Genomic DNA, 18,520 nt, shown 5'->3' on the forward strand with positions numbered 1-18,520 from the left:
TTGCAGGAAACTGTGGGTGAATGCCCACTTGTACCCAAGGTCAAGAGGCCAACAGCATTCAGGCCACGGTGACTGTTGGACTGGTAAAATACCTGGCATTTTTCCAAGGTGCTAGGGCAAACCAAACAGCTGTTTGGAAAGAGGTTCTGCCTTTTCTTAAAGAGTAAATTGCATTACTGTAGTCAATAATTCACGCAAGTGTGCAACTCGATCCCCAAAACCCCAGAGTAAACAAGTTCCATACCATACTGAGTTGCATCAGTTAACATTGTCCCCAAAATGTCACTATTACCATTAATATTCACATATTTTGACCTCACTAATGTCATACACTCCAACCTTTGGTCATAATTCAAGAAAAAATTGATACCCCATTATTTACTCAATCCTGAATTTAGTAAAATAAATACTGTGGGAAAGTTCCCTAAGCACCATTGAAAATCCTGCTCTAGTGACCTCAACCACTGCCAACAGCACGGCTATCACATTACGCTATGACATGTTCATGCAAGCACCATGCAGCAACTTATTCATTTATGTCATACCAAGGACAAAACTTTTTTTGAATTGCAAAAACAATTCAGGGAAATACTTTGTGGCGGGAAGAGGAAGAAAAATGTTATTTGCTTCTGAAAGGAAGCATAAGAAGCATGGCTCTTAGCCCTGATGATGCTTTTCAGATACAAACCAAGATGGAGACTGAAGCACCCAATTCCATCAGTGAGGAAAGCCACCTAATGTTACAATGAAGTTTAATTCAATGTGTATCTGGTCCTGATGTGCATAATAATTCAAAATAGAACATACATACACTGCAATCAAAATCTAATACCTACAAAAACAAATTACTGAAGATTTCCTTGCAAATGAGAAAAAAATTCTCTTACGATAACCAAATTAATTGAACTCATCAATTTTTTTTTTTTTAAGGTAATCTACCGGTTAAGGTAGGTTTTTGGATGGACACAACTACCAAACAAATATTTTATTACTCCTAACAAAACACAAAATCCATCATCCTACTCTATATCAGGTCCCTCTTCATCTCTGAGTACTTTCTTCCTCCCTTCATCCCGTCCAACATCCCTATCCTGTTCCTTCCCTTTCCTCTTTTGCCCAACATTCTACCCTCTATCACAGTCTTCAACATCCCACTGCCGGTCAATACCCCCTTCATCCACTTTTCCTGCCTCCACAGGATTTCTCCCAACAAACCCCTGTCCTCGCCCGCCATACCAAGTACTTCCTCATTTGTTTTCTTCTCTGTCCATTTCACCTTCTCCATTCTTCTCCACACCCACATTTCAAAAGCCTCCAGTCTACGTCTATCCTCCTGCTTCAATGACCACGTTTCCGCACCGTACATAGCTACGCTCCAAAATCATTAAAATGAAATAAAATAAAAAAGTATGCATGCTACTGCTTTTAAAGTTCCATTATTTTTCCCTTCCACCACCACAGGAGATGGCATTAATTCTTTTAGAATTTCTCCCAAATTTCTGTACTAATTTCAATGATTCACACTTCAACTAACAATGAAGAACGCCACCATTAAAATCTTCTGAAGGAGCATACACCATGATTTCATGACAAAATATATTAAATAATGCAATTTTATTGAACAAATGACGCTAAAATATTTCGATATCAGTGGATATAACAACCAGTGCCTTCGATGCCATTTTTGTCCAATAGTTCTTTCTAATTACATACATTCCAGAAAACAGGATACATTTCCCACCTTTTCCCAACCCTTATTTTAATACTCTCCTCCCCGGACTACAACCTTGACGTTCTGGAAGGGCTTGTGCGTTCCGATGACCCCTAGAGCTGTGCTGGCGGGAGTAATCAAAATTGCTCCTGGTAGGGTCACCCATGCCAGATAGGTCGAAAGTTAGGAGCCAGACAAAAGGTAGTCCACGCAGCGTCTGTTCCTCAGTGAGGCGACTGCAATGGCGTCTGACCCCAGTGGGGCAGCCAGTAAGTGAAGGTGTCACGTTAAAAACACTTTTGAGGAAGGCAACGGCAAACCAACTCAAGTATCATTCCCAAGATTTAAATGATGGACAATAGAGATATTTTGAGTCCTGGCAACCACGGGGCTCGGCCCAATCGGCCGTGTGTCGTGCCCGGCAGCGGGGGAGGCAAGGCTTCCGCGGTCGTCATCCCACGAAACCCTTGCAAGGGAAAACCAGCAGCAGCAGGACAGAAGACGCAGGAGAAGAAGACCATATTAGTTAGAATAGGAACGTGGAATGTTAGGACAATGATGAGGACGGGGAAATTGGAGAATGTTAAGCGAGAGATGGAAAGGGGAAATATAGATATTTTAGGTCTATGCGAGGTGAGATAGAAAGATAGCGGGGATTACTGGAGTGATAAGTATAGAATAATATACAGCGGTGGGGACGAGAGCCAACGAGGGGTTGCCGTAGTATTAAATGAAGAGGTAGGAAGAAGCGTAGTCAACATAGAGCAGGTAACGGATAGAATACTACTAGTGGAGATAAAAGCAGAACCCACGAACTTAGTTATTATTCAGGTATACATGCCACCGAGCAACCATAAGGAAAAAGAGGTCGATAGGATATACGATCAGTAAGAGGACATGATCGCGTGTGTTCCTGCAGGGAAACATTTGATAGTGATGGGGGATTGGAATGCGACGACAGGCGAAGGAAGAGATGGTGATGAGGTGGGGGACTACGGTTTAGGCACGAGGAATGACCGCGGGGAGAAAGCAGTTCTGCAGTACATTAACACCGTCGATATGACCCTGAAACTAACGCGTTACTCTTTAAGACGGATTTGTTACATTAAAAACGTGATTAAACGCATCCGCGCGCGAGACATCCCGAAAGCAGCGGGTTTCATTTCATGGTGTGTCTATGTGCTTCGGCTACCGTTGTTCCTGATCACTCAGACAGCGCAACGCGACACAACATGGTTGTCCCGTCTATGGGATGAAGGAGTCTGGCACCAGCCTAGGGAATTTGTGAATTACAGATATATCTTAGACGTTTATAGTGATGCCACGCCTTGGCAGGTGGCGTGGACGATTCCCCTCCTCAAGACTACGGAAGTGTGGGCCTTGGAAAACGACACGCCTATCGTCATAGCAGAGGCCCTGGCGGCCATTATGGCCGCACACCATGCCGTGAGTGTGGCAGAGCCAGACACGGCTATAAACATTTACGTGGACAACATGGCGGTATTACATAGCTTTTCCCGTGGAAGGGGTGTTGTATTTAATAATGAAAATGTAATAACATTGTATGTTTCCTTAATAAAAGAACTGTCACGAAACGTGACCTGGAGGTATGTCCCTTCCGAATTGAATCCGGCCGACCGTCCTTCTCGGACCGTCCTACCTCCCTATGCCCGCTCGGCCTCGGATTCGGGGTCCGGGTGGATATATAGGTGGGACGACGCCTGAGTGGAGCAGTCGGTCGAGATTTACAGACCGGAAAGGAGGTGCCTCCGGATCTCTCGCTGAAAGGAGTTCTGCAGAAGACAGGGGTTAGTCATCACCAAAACTTGGTTTAGACACCACAAAAGACGCAGGTATACATGGAAAATGCCAGGTGACTCAGGAAGATATCAGCTAGATTATATCCTGGTTAGACACAGGTTTAGGAACAGTGTGATAAATTCCCACAGCTTCCCGGGAGCGGATGCGGACTCAGACCACAATTTAGTTGTTATGAAATGTAGCGTACGTTTCAAAAACATAAGGCAGGGGCGGCGAGTTAGAAAATGGAATGTAGAAGCATTAACCCTCTTAGTGCGGCGGGCCGATATATCAACTTTCGTATCCCTGGCGAAAAGTGCGGCGGGCCGATATATCGGCTCTTGCGTAGGCTTTTGTTTAAATCGTTGTAACTTATGGATTTTTCTTCAATAATTTATGGTTTTTGTGCTATCGATAGGTTGAAATCCATAGAATTACGTAACTATTTTTTAAATTTTTTATTAGCAATTTTAAATGCTATTAAAAAAGTATAATTCTTACCTTAATTTTTCATTCAGTTTTGTACATGTCGGGAAGCTAAGCCTAATTTTTTGCTCGTTTTTTTTTCTGAGTAGTCTTTCCACTATGAAAAGCCACTGAAAGGCTACTAATCTTTTTTCATCTGTAATCTCTTGAATGTGTTGTGGTGTCGTGGTGTTGATATATACCTGCTTATTCAGACTTTGTTGAGACGATGGAAATGAGAGCACTGCTTTGTAATCATTTTGGTTTCTCTTGCCGTCCGTCGTATCTAATCAATTGCGCCCAGTGTAATGGATTACATTGTCAGCAGTTCTCTGTGAGTTAGAACTTAGTTTTTTCTGCCTTTAGATTGTAAGCACATTTCCGCAGTCTCAAGGAAAGGGGAAAAGTCCCAATTTGACTCAGTGATATCAGCCTTTTCAACAAAATCGAACTATGCAGAGGCTGACAAAAAAATTTGTAACTCACTGTTTTTTCTTTATTTATTTATAATATTTTCTACATGTCTTTTTGATTCTTTATTATATTTAAATATCGTAGTTTAATTGAAAAATGTTTTTAAAAAATATTAGTTTTGTGTCTAAAAATCGAAATATTATTGCTAAAAAAATATTCTTCAAATTTATGATACTGTAATAATTACATTTATTATTCAGATGATGTAAATGTATTACATCATTATTAACTACATTATTATATTTTAAAATAAAAAAACTGCATATGGATATCTAAAAAAATAACTTCATAATGTTTTTTTCCTAAGGTGATACATTTCTTAAATTACGCTTCGCACTTCTCACTAGTACCCCTGAAATCCCCGCCGCACTAAGAGGGTTAAATGGGTTGAAAAGGAAGGAATACAAACAGGCGGTAGAGAAAATCATGGAGGATGGCAAAGGGCTTAGTACTATCAAAGAAAAATGGGAAATGATCAAGAAAGGGTTGTCTAAAGCCGCAAAAGACACTATTGGAACCGTTAACGCTAAAAGGACTAGGAAACCATGGATCACGGATGAGATGATTACAAAGATGGATGAGCGGCGAAAATGGAAGAATATAAATACAGAATTAGGCAAAATGAAGTACAAAGAATTGAACAATACATTGAGGCGGGCAACAAATAAAGCAAAAGAAGCATGGTGGAAGACGCAGTGCGAGGATATGGAAAGTCTGCAGAGGAAGGGTGAAATCGGTGCGCTGTACAGCAAAGTTAAATCGTTATCGGGAAGTAAGAAAGGTAGAGCTATGCTAACAGTTAGAGATAAAGCGGGTAAGGTAATATTTGACACAGGAAAGATCCAAGAGAGATGGAAGGAGTATATAGAAGAACTGTATAGTAAAGAACTAGGAACAACAAAGTTAGACATTGAAAAAGAAAATGACGTAGAGGAAGACAGCTTAGGTCCAGGCATACTAGACAATGAGATAGAAAGGGCATTAAGGCAGATGAAACTAAATAAGGCCGTGGGGGTGGATAACATTCCCGTGGAACTTTTAAAATGCTTAGGAAAGTGTGGGAGGAAGAGGCTATATGGGCTGATCCGTAGTATTTATGAGGAGGGAATCTGGCCGGAAGACTTTGTGGGATCAGTTTTAGTTCCTATTCTGAAAAAGCTAAAGGCCACGTTATGTGAGGACTACAGGACAATATGTTTGATATCTCACGCAGCTAAAGTTGTTCTTAGGATCATAAACAAAAGGATGGAGAGTAGGGCAAATGATTACTTAGGGGATGATCAGTTTGGGTTTAGGAAGGGGAGAGGTACGCGTGATGCCATTGCAGTAATGAGATTATTAATCGAGAGGAATATAGAACACCACCAGGAGGTATTTGCCTGTTTCGTAGAATTCAGAAAAGCATTTGATAGAGTGAACTGGGAAAAACTAATGAGTATTTTGCAGAAAATAGGAATAGATTGGAGGGAAAGGAGGCTAATCCGCAACCTGTACATGTCTCAGACTGCTCAGGTGCGAGTGGGAAACGGGCAGTCCGGATGGGCAGTGTTAGGAAGAGGTGTAAGGCAGGGTTTGCCCATTATCACCGTTGCTGTTCAACCTGTATGCAGAGGAAATGATTAAAGAGGCATGGGAAGAACTGGAGGTAGGAATGAAAGTTGGCGGGGAATTCGTAAAATCAGTGAGGTTTGCTGATGACCAAGCTTTAGTTTGTTAGTCAGCCAAGGGGTTGCAAGCATTGCTGAGTGAATTGGAAATTCAGTGCGACAGGTATGTGATGAGAATCAATATTAAGAAAACAAAGGTTATGCGATTCTCTAGAAAGAAAAAGGCCAAGCTTAACATTAAAATAGGAGGGCAAAAAATAGAGCAGGTAGAACAGTTTACGTATCTCGGCAGTGTTTTGGACCAACACGGTCATAGTAGGGACGTAAGGAGAAGAATTGCGCTAGGCAAAGAGGCTTTCACAAGGAGAAGGGAGTTGATGACAGGGACATTGAGGATGGATATTAAGAAAAGACTCGTAAAAACCTTGATATGGAGCGTAGCTATTTACGGTGCGGAAACGTGGTCATTGAAGCAGGAGGATAGACGTAGACTGGAGGCTTTTCAAATGTGGGTGAGGAGAAGAATGGAGAAGGTGAAATGGACAGAGAAGAAAACAAATGAGGAAGTACTTCGTATGGTGGGCGAAGAAAGGGGTTTGTTGGGAGAAATTCTATGGAGGCAGGAAAAGTAGATGAAGGGGGTGTTGACCGGCAGTGGTGTGTTGAAGAATGTAATAGAGGGGAGAATGTTGGGCAAACGAGGAAAGGGAAGGAACAGGATAGGGATGTTGGACGGGATGAAGGGAGGAAGAATGTACTCAGAGATGAAGAGGGACCTGATATAGAGTAGGATGATGGATTTTGTGTTTTGTTAGGAGTAATAAAATATTTGTTCGGTAGTTGTGTCCATCCAAAAACCTACCTTAACCGGTAGATTACCTTAAAAAAAAATACCTTAAAAAAAATTTTAACACTGCACTAGGTACTTATCACCATGCACCAACAACTCGGTGCTTGAGGGAATATTTACCCTGGGGAGCTCACCTCTTGCCCTTCGGGTATCCTCGAGATCACGATGCTTGTTGTCTTCCCTCCGTCTCGCTGCCAATCCAACCCATCATTGCCTTCCTCTACACCCTGGACCTCTGCAGTCAACCCCCTTGGGCCCTCCCTCCCTTGGGGCCCCAGCAGCCGGGGCCGTCTTATTGCCACCTTGTGAGCATTCACCTTGTGATGCAGCAGCTCCTGCCAAGATCATTCAAGCTGCTCAATTACTACACGGCAGCAGGACTGGACGACACATCAGCAAATGGTCATCAAATTGCCATTGCTGTATATAAACACAAACACAAGGGCAGTATGCTTAAAGCTGCTTCTTTTTCGTTTACAATAACAAATGAAAATGAAGAATACAATTGAAATTCGTACCAAATGTGTAAGTTCGTTCAGTGAGAAGAGCATTTTGTCTCACATTTGTTCTTGTGTACGCATGTGCATTGTAAGAGTGACCATTGACCAGACTTGACCCTTGCTACCAGGACAATTGCCTAATTGAAACAATATAAACTCTTAATTTAAATATGTAAATTCTTAAACAAGGTCATATGCTCCATTAGGGATGGATGGGAAAGGAAGGGTGTAGACAAAGCCCGCGTTGGCATTAGCCTACTCTTGTTGAGAGGCGCCAAGGGGTCCACAGTTTAACATCACATTCAACGGACTTTGTTGAACTCTGGCCCTTTCAGTGGGAAGCCTGTACGTTAACCACCCCACCATTTCTATGCCCCTCGTCTTGATGAGGAACTTCAAGATGCCGTCATCAGTTGCTGCAATCTTAGGAGGCAGAATTTGAAAACTAATTCAGAGATAAGACAAATTTTTATATGTTTGGGGACTATGCATAAAAATAGTAGAGCTATATAGCTTTGATAATAAAATAACAAATAGGAAACCCTTAGCACATTTAACACACTGAACATATAGTTTACAATGAGCTGAACCTAGCCATTTTTAACTTCTGGGCTCATAATGATGGTGGGCTTAAGGCGAACTTGTCAAGCAGTTGAAGCTCACAATGCACAGGACAAATAAAGGAATATATGAGCAATAATGAAAGTATGCCACAGATATAAATGTATCAATTTGACTCATCAAATACGTGAACTGTAGAGTACAGAATGTTTTGTATTTAACACAGGACTTCCCCAAGTATTGGCTGGCAATATTGTACAAAGTTCAACTTCCTTTAACCCAGGGGGCCCATCACCATCATTTCAAGGAGGACTATCATCACCTTTTCCCCAGAGAAGTTCTGGAGGCATATGTGGCACGGCCACAACTTCTGTGCTGAACTGCGCCCCAAACGCGGCCGGTAATGCGCCATAAGGTGCTTGGCGAAAGTGGCCACCCCACTGCCTCCTCCCACGCCCTCCTTCACCACCTCCTCCCCACACAAGCGACATCGCCAGCTCTTCTCCGCTTTCTCGCCCCTTGCACCAAGCTGCTGGGGGGCCAGCTTCTCCACTATCTTCTCCGTCACTTCTTTGTCTGCAGCACAACGAGGGAAGAAAGAAAGGAAAGAAGTTAGTTCTTGCATATTGTTAATTTTAAGTTGAGAAAATAAAAATATTCAATAGAATTGCTTTGAAATTATATTAATTTAAATTTCACACTATAGGGATGAACATTCAGGGATCCACTATATAACGTTTGCATAAAAATAACAGGGACAATTTTTTCCTGATATGACTGTGCTTCCTAGCAGTCAGGCTCAGTTGCGACAGGTCTGACCTTAAAGCCAACTGCCAGCAAGCGTCTGCTCAGGCTAGATTGTGTTTTTAGTGGACCCCTGTGGAGTGAACACTCTGTCCGATGGGACATTTAACTGCAAACCTCTTGGTACCTTTAGATTAGAGTAGACTAATGCAGACGCCGGGTTTCTCTTAACCCTAACTCCTTTCTCATCCATCCCTTAATGGCACAAATAACCTTAACTGTTGGTTTCCTCCCCTAAAATTACTACTACCTGTAGAGTAACCTGGCACAGGAACAAAATGCCACGAACAATTGAACTGCAGCACGCCATCAAATTTTGTGTTGGACTGGGAATATCAGGTAGAGAGACATTGGGCAATATTTTAAACAGGGCAGTTGGACAGTTTTCAACTGGCACAAGCTCCTCAAAGTTGGCCAAGAGAGAGTGGAGGATGAGCCCCAGACTGGACGACCGTCGATGTCAAGAACTGATGACAACGTGCATTGTGTCCATAAAGTACTGAATTCAGACCGTCAGTTAAGAATGCAATAATCGCAGATCATATTTGCATTGATGAGATGACATAGCACACTATATTCAGTGAAAATTTCGCAATGCATAAGATCTGCACTCAACTCGTCCCAAATATCTTCTTGATGGATGACCTAAAGAGCAGAGTTGAGTGTCTGCTTTGATAACACTTTCTGTAACAGCATCCCAACATTTCCCCAACCCCCTTACAGTCCCCCTGACTTGGCACCAGCAGACTATAATTTCCTATTCCCTATTAAAGTGAATTTCTTTGATTAAAGACACCACCTTGGGACCCTTCGTGCCATCAAAGAAGCTTGCACACGTATCCATAAGGACCTTCCGTCTACCAGGAAGCCTTCGAGTTGTGGTGGAAAACCTGCTGGCAAAAGTCAGTCGATGCTCAGGGGATGTACTTTGAAGAATATTGATAGGCATTGTGACGATATCTGAAATAAATATTTTCTGAAACTTTTCCAGATACTTTTTAAGCAAATCCAGCATACATATTTACAATACCTATATTAAATAACCACAAGTAGTTGTCGCTCACATCAACTAACAAAATGGCAAAAAGATTCAGGTAGCCAACTAGTATGAGGAAGCAGAGTGTCAATTTTGAATTGCTCAATAACCAGCTGTCATTATGTCTGAAAGGATGTTTGTCTATTAAGTTCAAGGAGATGGTGAGATACCTCAAGGGAGATTCAGGATCATTAATGAAGGGGAGCTTGCGAACAATACAGGGCTAACTATGCTGGCTGAGACAAAAGGACAGAGTAGAGAAATAGATACATTTAAATCTTATCCTTGGGTGCTAAACATCGAGTAACCGCTTTAGGTGGGTAAATTGCAGCAGATAAATCAAGGAGACGTGAAGATTGAGCAAAAGAGAGGCACATGCAAACAAATAACTCGGAGAATGTAAAAATGTCATCGTTTGGTACCCAATCACGCTGGTCTAATTAATGATGGCAATTTAAAGCATGCCATACCTTAAATTCTGAAAATAGCTATGGCAAAACACCATTTCATTTGATATAATTGTTTCCAGCCAGGAATAACATACGAGACATTATCCTCTACGTATACAAAGTGACCCTCTGCTCAAAAGGAGAAGGCAGCTCCAATTTATGTCGAAGAGATCTAATAAATGAAGGAAGCAAGGAAGAAAACATTACCATATTTTAAAGGAGATAGTTGCTTGCTACTGCTATAGTTTCCATGTCCAAATTCTGTCTGGGTATTAAACCAGAAAAATGTTTACAGATCTACCTCTATATATACACCTGTATGCATAGCACATCTACGTACATCATGTAATGTAGAATGTTGGTAAAATGAATTTAATTCTAGAAATTATTTTTGATTATGAATTTTGTCCTTTCTAATGCCAATGCTTGATTTTTGGTCACCAAATGACATCTTAAAATCTAACATTCATTTAGAGTTGTAAATGAAGACAAGCTTAGAATAGAAAATGTTCAATCTTTAAAGAACTACAACAATCAAATTTTCTTAGCACAAATATGTAAATTAAACTCGGGTATATATCTAAAATTTATTAACCTAGAGAAGTTTAATTTGAAATACCGCAAGCAATGTTTGGCTCAAGCTATCATTTTGCCTCTAAATCTTTCTTATACTTGAATTGTACCAATTGTTTGTAACGCTGCATGATGTATATACACTAACTTCATTTGTTGGAGAATGATAGGAGTCATATTATTGAAGGGATTAGGTTGGGTTATCATCAATTATCAAAGATTTAAAAAGTATTAATTCTTAAATGGAGGAAACTGCCCAAGGCTTTATTTTGCTGAAGTATTGCATTATGGACAAAATGAAAGAAACTCATTCAAATTCGCCGAATGATGTATTCATATGGTTGCAATAAAACCCTGGACAAATTAAATGATTTAAAACTCAATCATTTAATGATCAATCTTTTTTAAAGTAACTCTTATTCTTGAGACGTACCATTTGACTGTTGAACTGATAAGCAGGTAACAATGTTGAGGTAATTTGAAAGGGTCAATCAAATCATTATTATGGACACAGTGAGGAAGGCCCTTCAGACTGCATTAGAAAGAACAAGTAAAATACAGTACTTGAATGTAAATGTTCATTGATTTCACTCAAAATAAATTAAGGTAGATTGTGCTTTACAAGGATTAAACAAAAACATGAAGAGGGGGTGTTTTCATCTCAAGGAATGAAAATGGGGTCTACAAACAGAAATTGATAAGAGACACGTGGGGTCACCAATCACAATAATGGCCCAAATATGAAGCCACAAAGGAATAGCACCCAAAATTAGATTTATCTTAGAAAAATTCTCATCTCAACTTGTTCATTATTAAATGAATTCAAGATATTATTAATAAAATAGTAATATTCAGACAAACTGCAACATTTCTGAAACTATTCTGCAACTCTGTTGTATAACCCTTGAACTCCATTATATTTACTAGTATATAATACTTAATATTCAATTGAAGAAAGCTGGAGTTGGGATTTTTATTATTACGCTCATCACTATTATATAGTAAGAATACCACATTGTTCGCTTCTATGATGCCAAAAGGGGTGTGAGCAGGATATTGAACGAACTTGAGTATTTTATCATAATCAAAAATAATGGATTCGCCAATTGTGCAAATAAAAAGAAATATTTCAAATAAATTTTTTGTTTTAACTCACAACACCATGGGGAATCCTTAAAGAACTAGTAATTTAAGGGTAACTCCAAATTACACTAACAACTCTTATACATTCATACAAAGCAGGACATTAACATTTGCTTATGCCAATTAGCTCCCATCTTCATTAGTGGCAAGGACAAGGGAATGTATTCACAGGGCATTCTTTTATCAAACCTGCAACATATTCATTATCACTCCAAGCTTTACAAAAAGTAATTCTTCTCTATGGATCAGTTTACCTGAAACAATCTTATCTTTGGGAAAAGGCCATTTCACAAAATTTCACCAGTAAAATAAAGAGTACTAGTAAGACACTGCCAAGATTAGTGAGGTCAACTAATAGTCACTGGGGAGAAATCCCAGGGAATGAGAAGGACTTTCTCATTTCAGTTAAGCATCTAAATATCCATACAGAAATTATAAAGTAGTAGCCACTATGAAATTCTTAAATGACATGTCAGTAATGGTCTCCAAAAATTGGTGGTTAAATGTTCATTTGGTGCTTGTAATAACCACCTGGCATTTAAGTTGGACTCGACAAACACTTCTAACAAAGCAACAAGTCCATTTCATGGCCTGGAGATAGCCAAGGCCTGTACTTTGTGAGAATCCTTTCGCAAAGCATGAAGGAAGAATCAAAAAGACTTCACACTTCTACAAGAAAGAATTTATTACTGTCAACTAGTTAAACTACACAGTTACATCACCTGGACAGACATCTGAGTCCAGATGATGCCACAGTGTAGCTAAACTAGTCAATTGGAATAAATTCTTCCCTGTGCAAAGACATATTGATTATTCCTTCATGCGTTGTGTACTACTTTGGCCCATTTCAAATCAATGAAAAATAAGATATCACCACTTGATTATTTCATTGCACTCCACCCACTTAAAGGTTGTGAGCACTATCACCACACAGGGAAGAGTAGTTATCTTATTAGAGGGGATCGAGATGGTGTGGGGGCTAACGTACTGGCTTCCCACCCAGAGGGCCCGGGTTCAAATCCCGGCGGTGTTGAATATTTTTCAGAGGTATCTCGATCCCTACTTGAGGTGCTTTGTGGAGGGCACTTTGAGTGAGTACGCCGTCCGTCGGATGGGACGTTAAGCTGCGGACCCCTTGACGCCTTTCGTAAAGAGTAGGCTAATGCCGACGCCGGGTTTCTCTCCACCCTTCATCCTTTCCTGTCCATCCCTGATAGCGCAAATGACCTCAGCAGCCGGTCGCCTCCCCTCAAAACTACTACTACTATCTTATTAGAGGCATTATTACTGATTTCACAATATAGAGGCGAGGGAAAAGTTAAAGGCAGTCACATTGAAGTTTAAAATACATAGAATCAAACGAAGAAATGCAGCAATCTTGGGGACCGTGCCTGTGAAGTGGGGAAGTGCCTGTGATTCTATGAAGCCACAATCAAGTGATCACTTACTTTCAAGATACTCATTCCCACTGCTTTCTAACAAATAAATCACCTCCCCCAGTGTCTGCAAGCACATTACCTATGGCTAGCACAAACTGATCCCATAAGTGAAAAAAAACTCTAGTCTCTCAAGTCATTGATCGAATTTGGGTCTCTGATTCCAGACTTACGTTTTGCAAAACCTATTATCTTCATCCAAATACTGCAAGGGAATTCAAAAATCTCACTATCGATAAGCTACACCCTGATGACGGTGATTTCTGTTGACCAACTAAGATTTTTTTCTGAAAGAGTATGACTGTACATTGAAACATGACAAATAATTTTTTTAAATAAATCATAGTTTTGACCATCATATTAATAAACCATCTACAGTCAATTTATTCACACGAACACAAATATTCATTACATTTACAGATTTTATCTGTTTAGATGCCCGCTTGAATGTGAATATTCATGAAGGTTTTACACTTATCACCATAGCTGCTAAGTATATTCCTGTAACTAGATCTTTAAAACAGTGAAGTAATCTGATTACTTCGTTTTTTTTTAAATCAAAGTAATAATTTATCTTTTTTGGTGAACTAATAAAGAAAGCCACAAACCATGTTCCAGATATGCCACGAAAAATCAACTTTCTCTGTGAATTTCTCATTTTCACAGATAAGAGTCTCTGTAATTTTGAAGTCTATTTTGTATTCAACCTGAAACCTAGTCCACAGTACTGTAATCTACTAATGGAAATAAAACATGAAAAGAACATTAAAACAAAGTGTTTTCCTGCAACTACTTGATTATGCTGACAGCACCAAATATCTCACTTTTTCCTGTGACCTTTTCCCCATCTGGAGAGAACCACGGCAAAGATTGATTCTTTGACATTTGCAAGTCCAAATTACCTTTTTTAAAAGGATGTATTACAAAATAATGAATTATATATTGACGTAAACTAACATGTTTGGAGATGAGGAGGCACTTGATGCCTTGTGAACGCATTCCGCCTCATTTCGTTTTCAAATTTGTCAACGGGACAATATAATAGAGAACATTATGCAAGATATATTGGCGTTTTATACAACCTGTTTAAAATTTTTTCTCCTGTATTTATGCTCACTTGATAACTGAAACAAAAAATCTAAATATTTGATGACACAATTATTAAAAAAATATCATTTCACTAAACACCCCATTATCCATCTTTGAATCCCTTCATGCTCCACTAACACAACAGATCATAAACTTACTGAGAAGCATGTTTTGCACAGTCTTCTTCTCTTTTCTTGGAGTTCCATACACATGATCTGTCAAAGCATCAGGCTTCCTCTGCAAGGGTTAAAATGAAGGTAAATTAAACATAACCTCGACGATTAGTTGTCCAATAAATTAATTAACTAGTAAAAAACAAGTTGAGGCATCAAATTCACTCTAAACATGAACCAAAAAATTGTAAAAAAATGATGAAATTTGAAGCACTGAAGATTCTATTTCCGCCCATAATTTTCTCAAGCATCCTTCAATAGTGATGGAGGAGAATTATGCCATTTTAATATTAACAGGGAGAAACAAGAAAAGTTGACCCAAACGTTAAAATGCCATGTTAGCTTGGGACTGATAGCAAACGTATTAACACAATAATTCAATATAACATATTTGTCATGCCAGCGTTTTCAAACGCTGCCTCATTGTAATGAACAGACAAATATTCAATGTTTCTGTAAAAACTAGGCTCAACCGATAACTGACCAAAAGAGCACTGCCCTACTAATTGATTAATCACAGCTTCCTCGTGAGGAAGCAGGAGATGTTAGCCTAAGAATCTCATTCAAGTACTTTTGACATAAATTATCAACATACCTTAACTGCTTGAACTACTCCCATTTTTACAGCATAATATGGTGCATACCACACTCGAAGCTGCTCTCCCGGTTGGATTCTTTTCATAACTGTATAGTAAATATCTTGCTTCATCTAAAAACCAATTTGGAAGATTGGATGTCAGTAGTAATCCCGACCAACACAGAAATGGTCTTTTAAAAGAAAATAAACGCACATTAACATGGTGCAACTACCTGATAGCACATAAGATTTTGTTCCTTCGCTAATGTTGCTGGAGATACTAAACACATCCAATTGCAAAATTCTTCGTCACTGGTATCCAAGTAGTAGCTTTCTTCAGAATCTTTACTAAACACCTAAAATAAAATAATTAATTACATTAACATAGATGTATTACTCCAAGCAGTGTCAATTGAAAACTCTTGAACACTGCATTTACAAACCTTCAACGGAAAATCTATAGTCAACTGAAGCACAGGAGTTCGTCTAGCTTGAAACGGTCCAAATTGTGTTCCACGTTCGAATACCGTTCGAGCAACTACAGTGGGTGAACCGTCTGCCAAAGTTTGCACTTCCAAATTTGCTGGTAACGTCAGTCGGGCTTTCGTCTTCGTTTTCGTGTCCTGCACCTGCAAAACCAAATAACGTTTTAGTTAACTATTTAATAACATTCCACTAAAAATGGAATATTAATCTGAAATTACCGGAAGCAGAGTTCCAAGGAAGGGGCATGCTTCAGTGCTGTGGTTTTGTCCACAAACATTGCAACCTACGGAATCAACGTTAGTATTACCATTGAATACGACACTTTCAACTATTATTAAAAACAAAAACTGCCAACTAAGTATGAAATTACTCGACAATGTGCCATGAATCACATCTCCATCACTAAACGCTAACCGCCAATAACTTTCCCGCCAATTCACCTTTTACGTTCCTGACACGAGATAGAAAAGGTGAAAAGTTAGACACGTGAAATAAAGTAATTTTACCTTTAAGATTGAATTCGGGGCCAACGGAAGTTGAAGGCAGTGTATTATCAAGTAGAGAATGTGAAATCATTCCAAATTTCTTTTAAAAACATTTCATATTAATAAAAATATAAATAAAATCATGAAGTACGAAAAAAATCTACTTTGAAGCTACAGTTAAAACCTGACGTCTTTCAAAATGGCAACGACAAACTGCGCAAGGCGTTCACCATTTCCGTTTTTATTTCACTCAGCGATTACATGATGCTTTCGTGGACGCGGGGAGTCAATCTGGTCTAATAGAGAAACCAAGAATCTAAAAACTCTTGACATTAATATAAACACGATAGTTTTACTTTCATTGAATTGTGATCGTGGATCTATTTGGGTGAAGCAAATGGTAAATTGATAATATTAACTTACGTCTCAGGACGTTTACTCTAGATAGTAGCAGTAAAACTTGCGTATGACAACACGTTTTTCGAACGGATTAAATTTAAGAAAAGATATATTCTGATCTCGGTTAATCACGTGACATCTGGGGCTTGAATAATTATGAAGTTAACGTTTCTTGAAGTACCTAGTTTAAAGCTCTCTCATAGGGCTGACTATTTGATAAACAGTGATATCACTGTTACCCAATTAAAAATACAACCGTATGCTTTTGATGAGAAGTTATTTTTGGGGGAAGCGTGAGAAAACTGTAGAATTAAACATACGTTTTGCTGCCGAAAGGAGGCAATTTATGTACGAAAACATATTTAAAGAAAGTTGAATGCCCAAGAAATGCTGTGCCAGGGTTTGCATATATTTTTAATGAAAGGCTCGGTTATATTTTTTAGAACTTTTTCGTTGTTAATTATGTTTTCATTTCAGATCAATAATGATTTTTTGGATAATTTGTTGAAAGCATCACAATAAACCTCGTTTACCACGCAGCTCAGCAATCTAACTTTTTCTTTACTGATAAGAGCCAGGAACTGCATATGTATATCCTCTTAGATTTTTTACAGGAATTATTTTTTGAGAAATGGTTACGGCCGGTAGTTAATATATTTGTAACGCACGAAGAAAGAATGTAAGACTTAGCGTTTCCGCAGGAGAAGTTTTCCCTTCTTTCTTCGTGCGTCAGCAATGCTTTCATTGCTATTCTCTCTGAGGACGTTTCATTGGATGAGCTGGATATTTAGCTGATGATATTCATCTAAGTAAATACCACAGAAAAGGGCAAATTGAGCTTCCTACAGGCTCTTTTTAGACTGGCTATTCTAAATAATATTTCCTTACACCGTAAAGGGTTTTAGGCCTAAGGAGATATTATTTAAAATAGTCATTGTAAATACCCCAGGGAGTTCACTTCTGAAGGCTTCTTATAGTGGTTTTTGCCATACTAGGCAGAGAAAAAGATAAATATGCCAATTGATACACGACAAGAGCCTCGTTTAAAGGCAGGAAAAAATTGTCATTACCATGATTACAGTAATGAACCGGAAGGTTGAATGCTGAGCAGGATATTGGTGTAGCCCACCCCAACTAAGCCCTTCCGACAAGTGAAATTCACGCATTCGGTTAAAGGGCAGGGAATGTCCCTTTCCTATGCCACCATTGAAAGATGTAGGGAGATATATTTTCAGTAATATTCCGTTGCTGTTTTTAGACCTCAGGCGAATATCCAGTTTTTGAAGATGACTTACATGGAGTTAAACATAACCATTGCGAAATTAAAGATGGGAAAATAAATGCACTTACAAATTAAGCTCTGGGACGGGGAAGGAGAGAAGAAAGGAAAAGCTATCGCCCACAGTTCACGAATAGTGTATTTAGGTTTTGATACTGCTGGTTGGAGACCGTGGGCAAAGTTTAAGGAAGATTGATTAGGCAGGTAATTCCCCCCCCTCTAATCTTTGTTAACCATTTTGCATGCACGATAAGTATAAGATTGAAGTGGTTGAATTGAATTACCAGTCAAATTACTGATGCACGGAATCGAAATGCAAGTTCCGGAACGCAGTCCTGGAAAGAAGGGAGGAGTGAAAGCAACTGTGGGACACCGACGGAGAATACATTTTCAAATTCTTGGTAAACCCAGTACCACGGCTGGTGCGGACGGGGCTACAACATTGAAAACATAGCTTCAGAACCGTTTCTCTCTGTTGTTGATTTTCAAACTTAGGACTTTGAAAATTGGCTATACAAGAGAACGCGTATATTTATTCATGGTTAATAATTTAAAGCACGTGGAAATCACACTGCTTAATGATAGGGAGGTTAGCTGATATATTATCAAGTTCGTTATAGCTG

At 39.3% G+C, this 18,520-nt stretch overlaps 1 protein-coding gene across 1 annotated transcript in view; it reads right to left on the minus strand.

Annotated features, from left to right (window-relative positions):
- Positions 1-16,329, minus strand: part of LOC139694670 (PR domain zinc finger protein 15-like) — a 47,673-nt gene extending 31,344 nt beyond the window's left edge. The window contains exons 1-8 of the mRNA XM_071593164.1: positions 16,241-16,329; positions 15,953-16,017; positions 15,692-15,877; positions 15,482-15,604; positions 15,267-15,380; positions 14,657-14,735; positions 8,291-8,544; positions 7,042-7,242 (exon numbers count right to left, since the gene is read on the minus strand). Of these exons, the coding sequence (XP_071449265.1) occupies positions 7,042-7,242; positions 8,291-8,544; positions 14,657-14,735; positions 15,267-15,380; positions 15,482-15,604; positions 15,692-15,877; positions 15,953-16,017; positions 16,241-16,310 (1,092 nt within the window). The 5' untranslated portion in view covers positions 16,311-16,329. The remainder of the gene's footprint in view (positions 1-7,041; positions 7,243-8,290; positions 8,545-14,656; positions 14,736-15,266; positions 15,381-15,481; positions 15,605-15,691; positions 15,878-15,952; positions 16,018-16,240) is intronic.
- Positions 16,330-18,520: the final 2,191 nt, after the last annotated feature.

The sequence above is a fragment of the Hetaerina americana genome, unplaced genomic scaffold (genome assembly GCF_022747635.1).
Source record: "Hetaerina americana unplaced genomic scaffold, ioHetAmer1.1.p SCAF_52, whole genome shotgun sequence".
Lineage (NCBI taxonomy): Eukaryota > Metazoa > Arthropoda > Insecta > Odonata > Calopterygidae > Hetaerina > Hetaerina americana.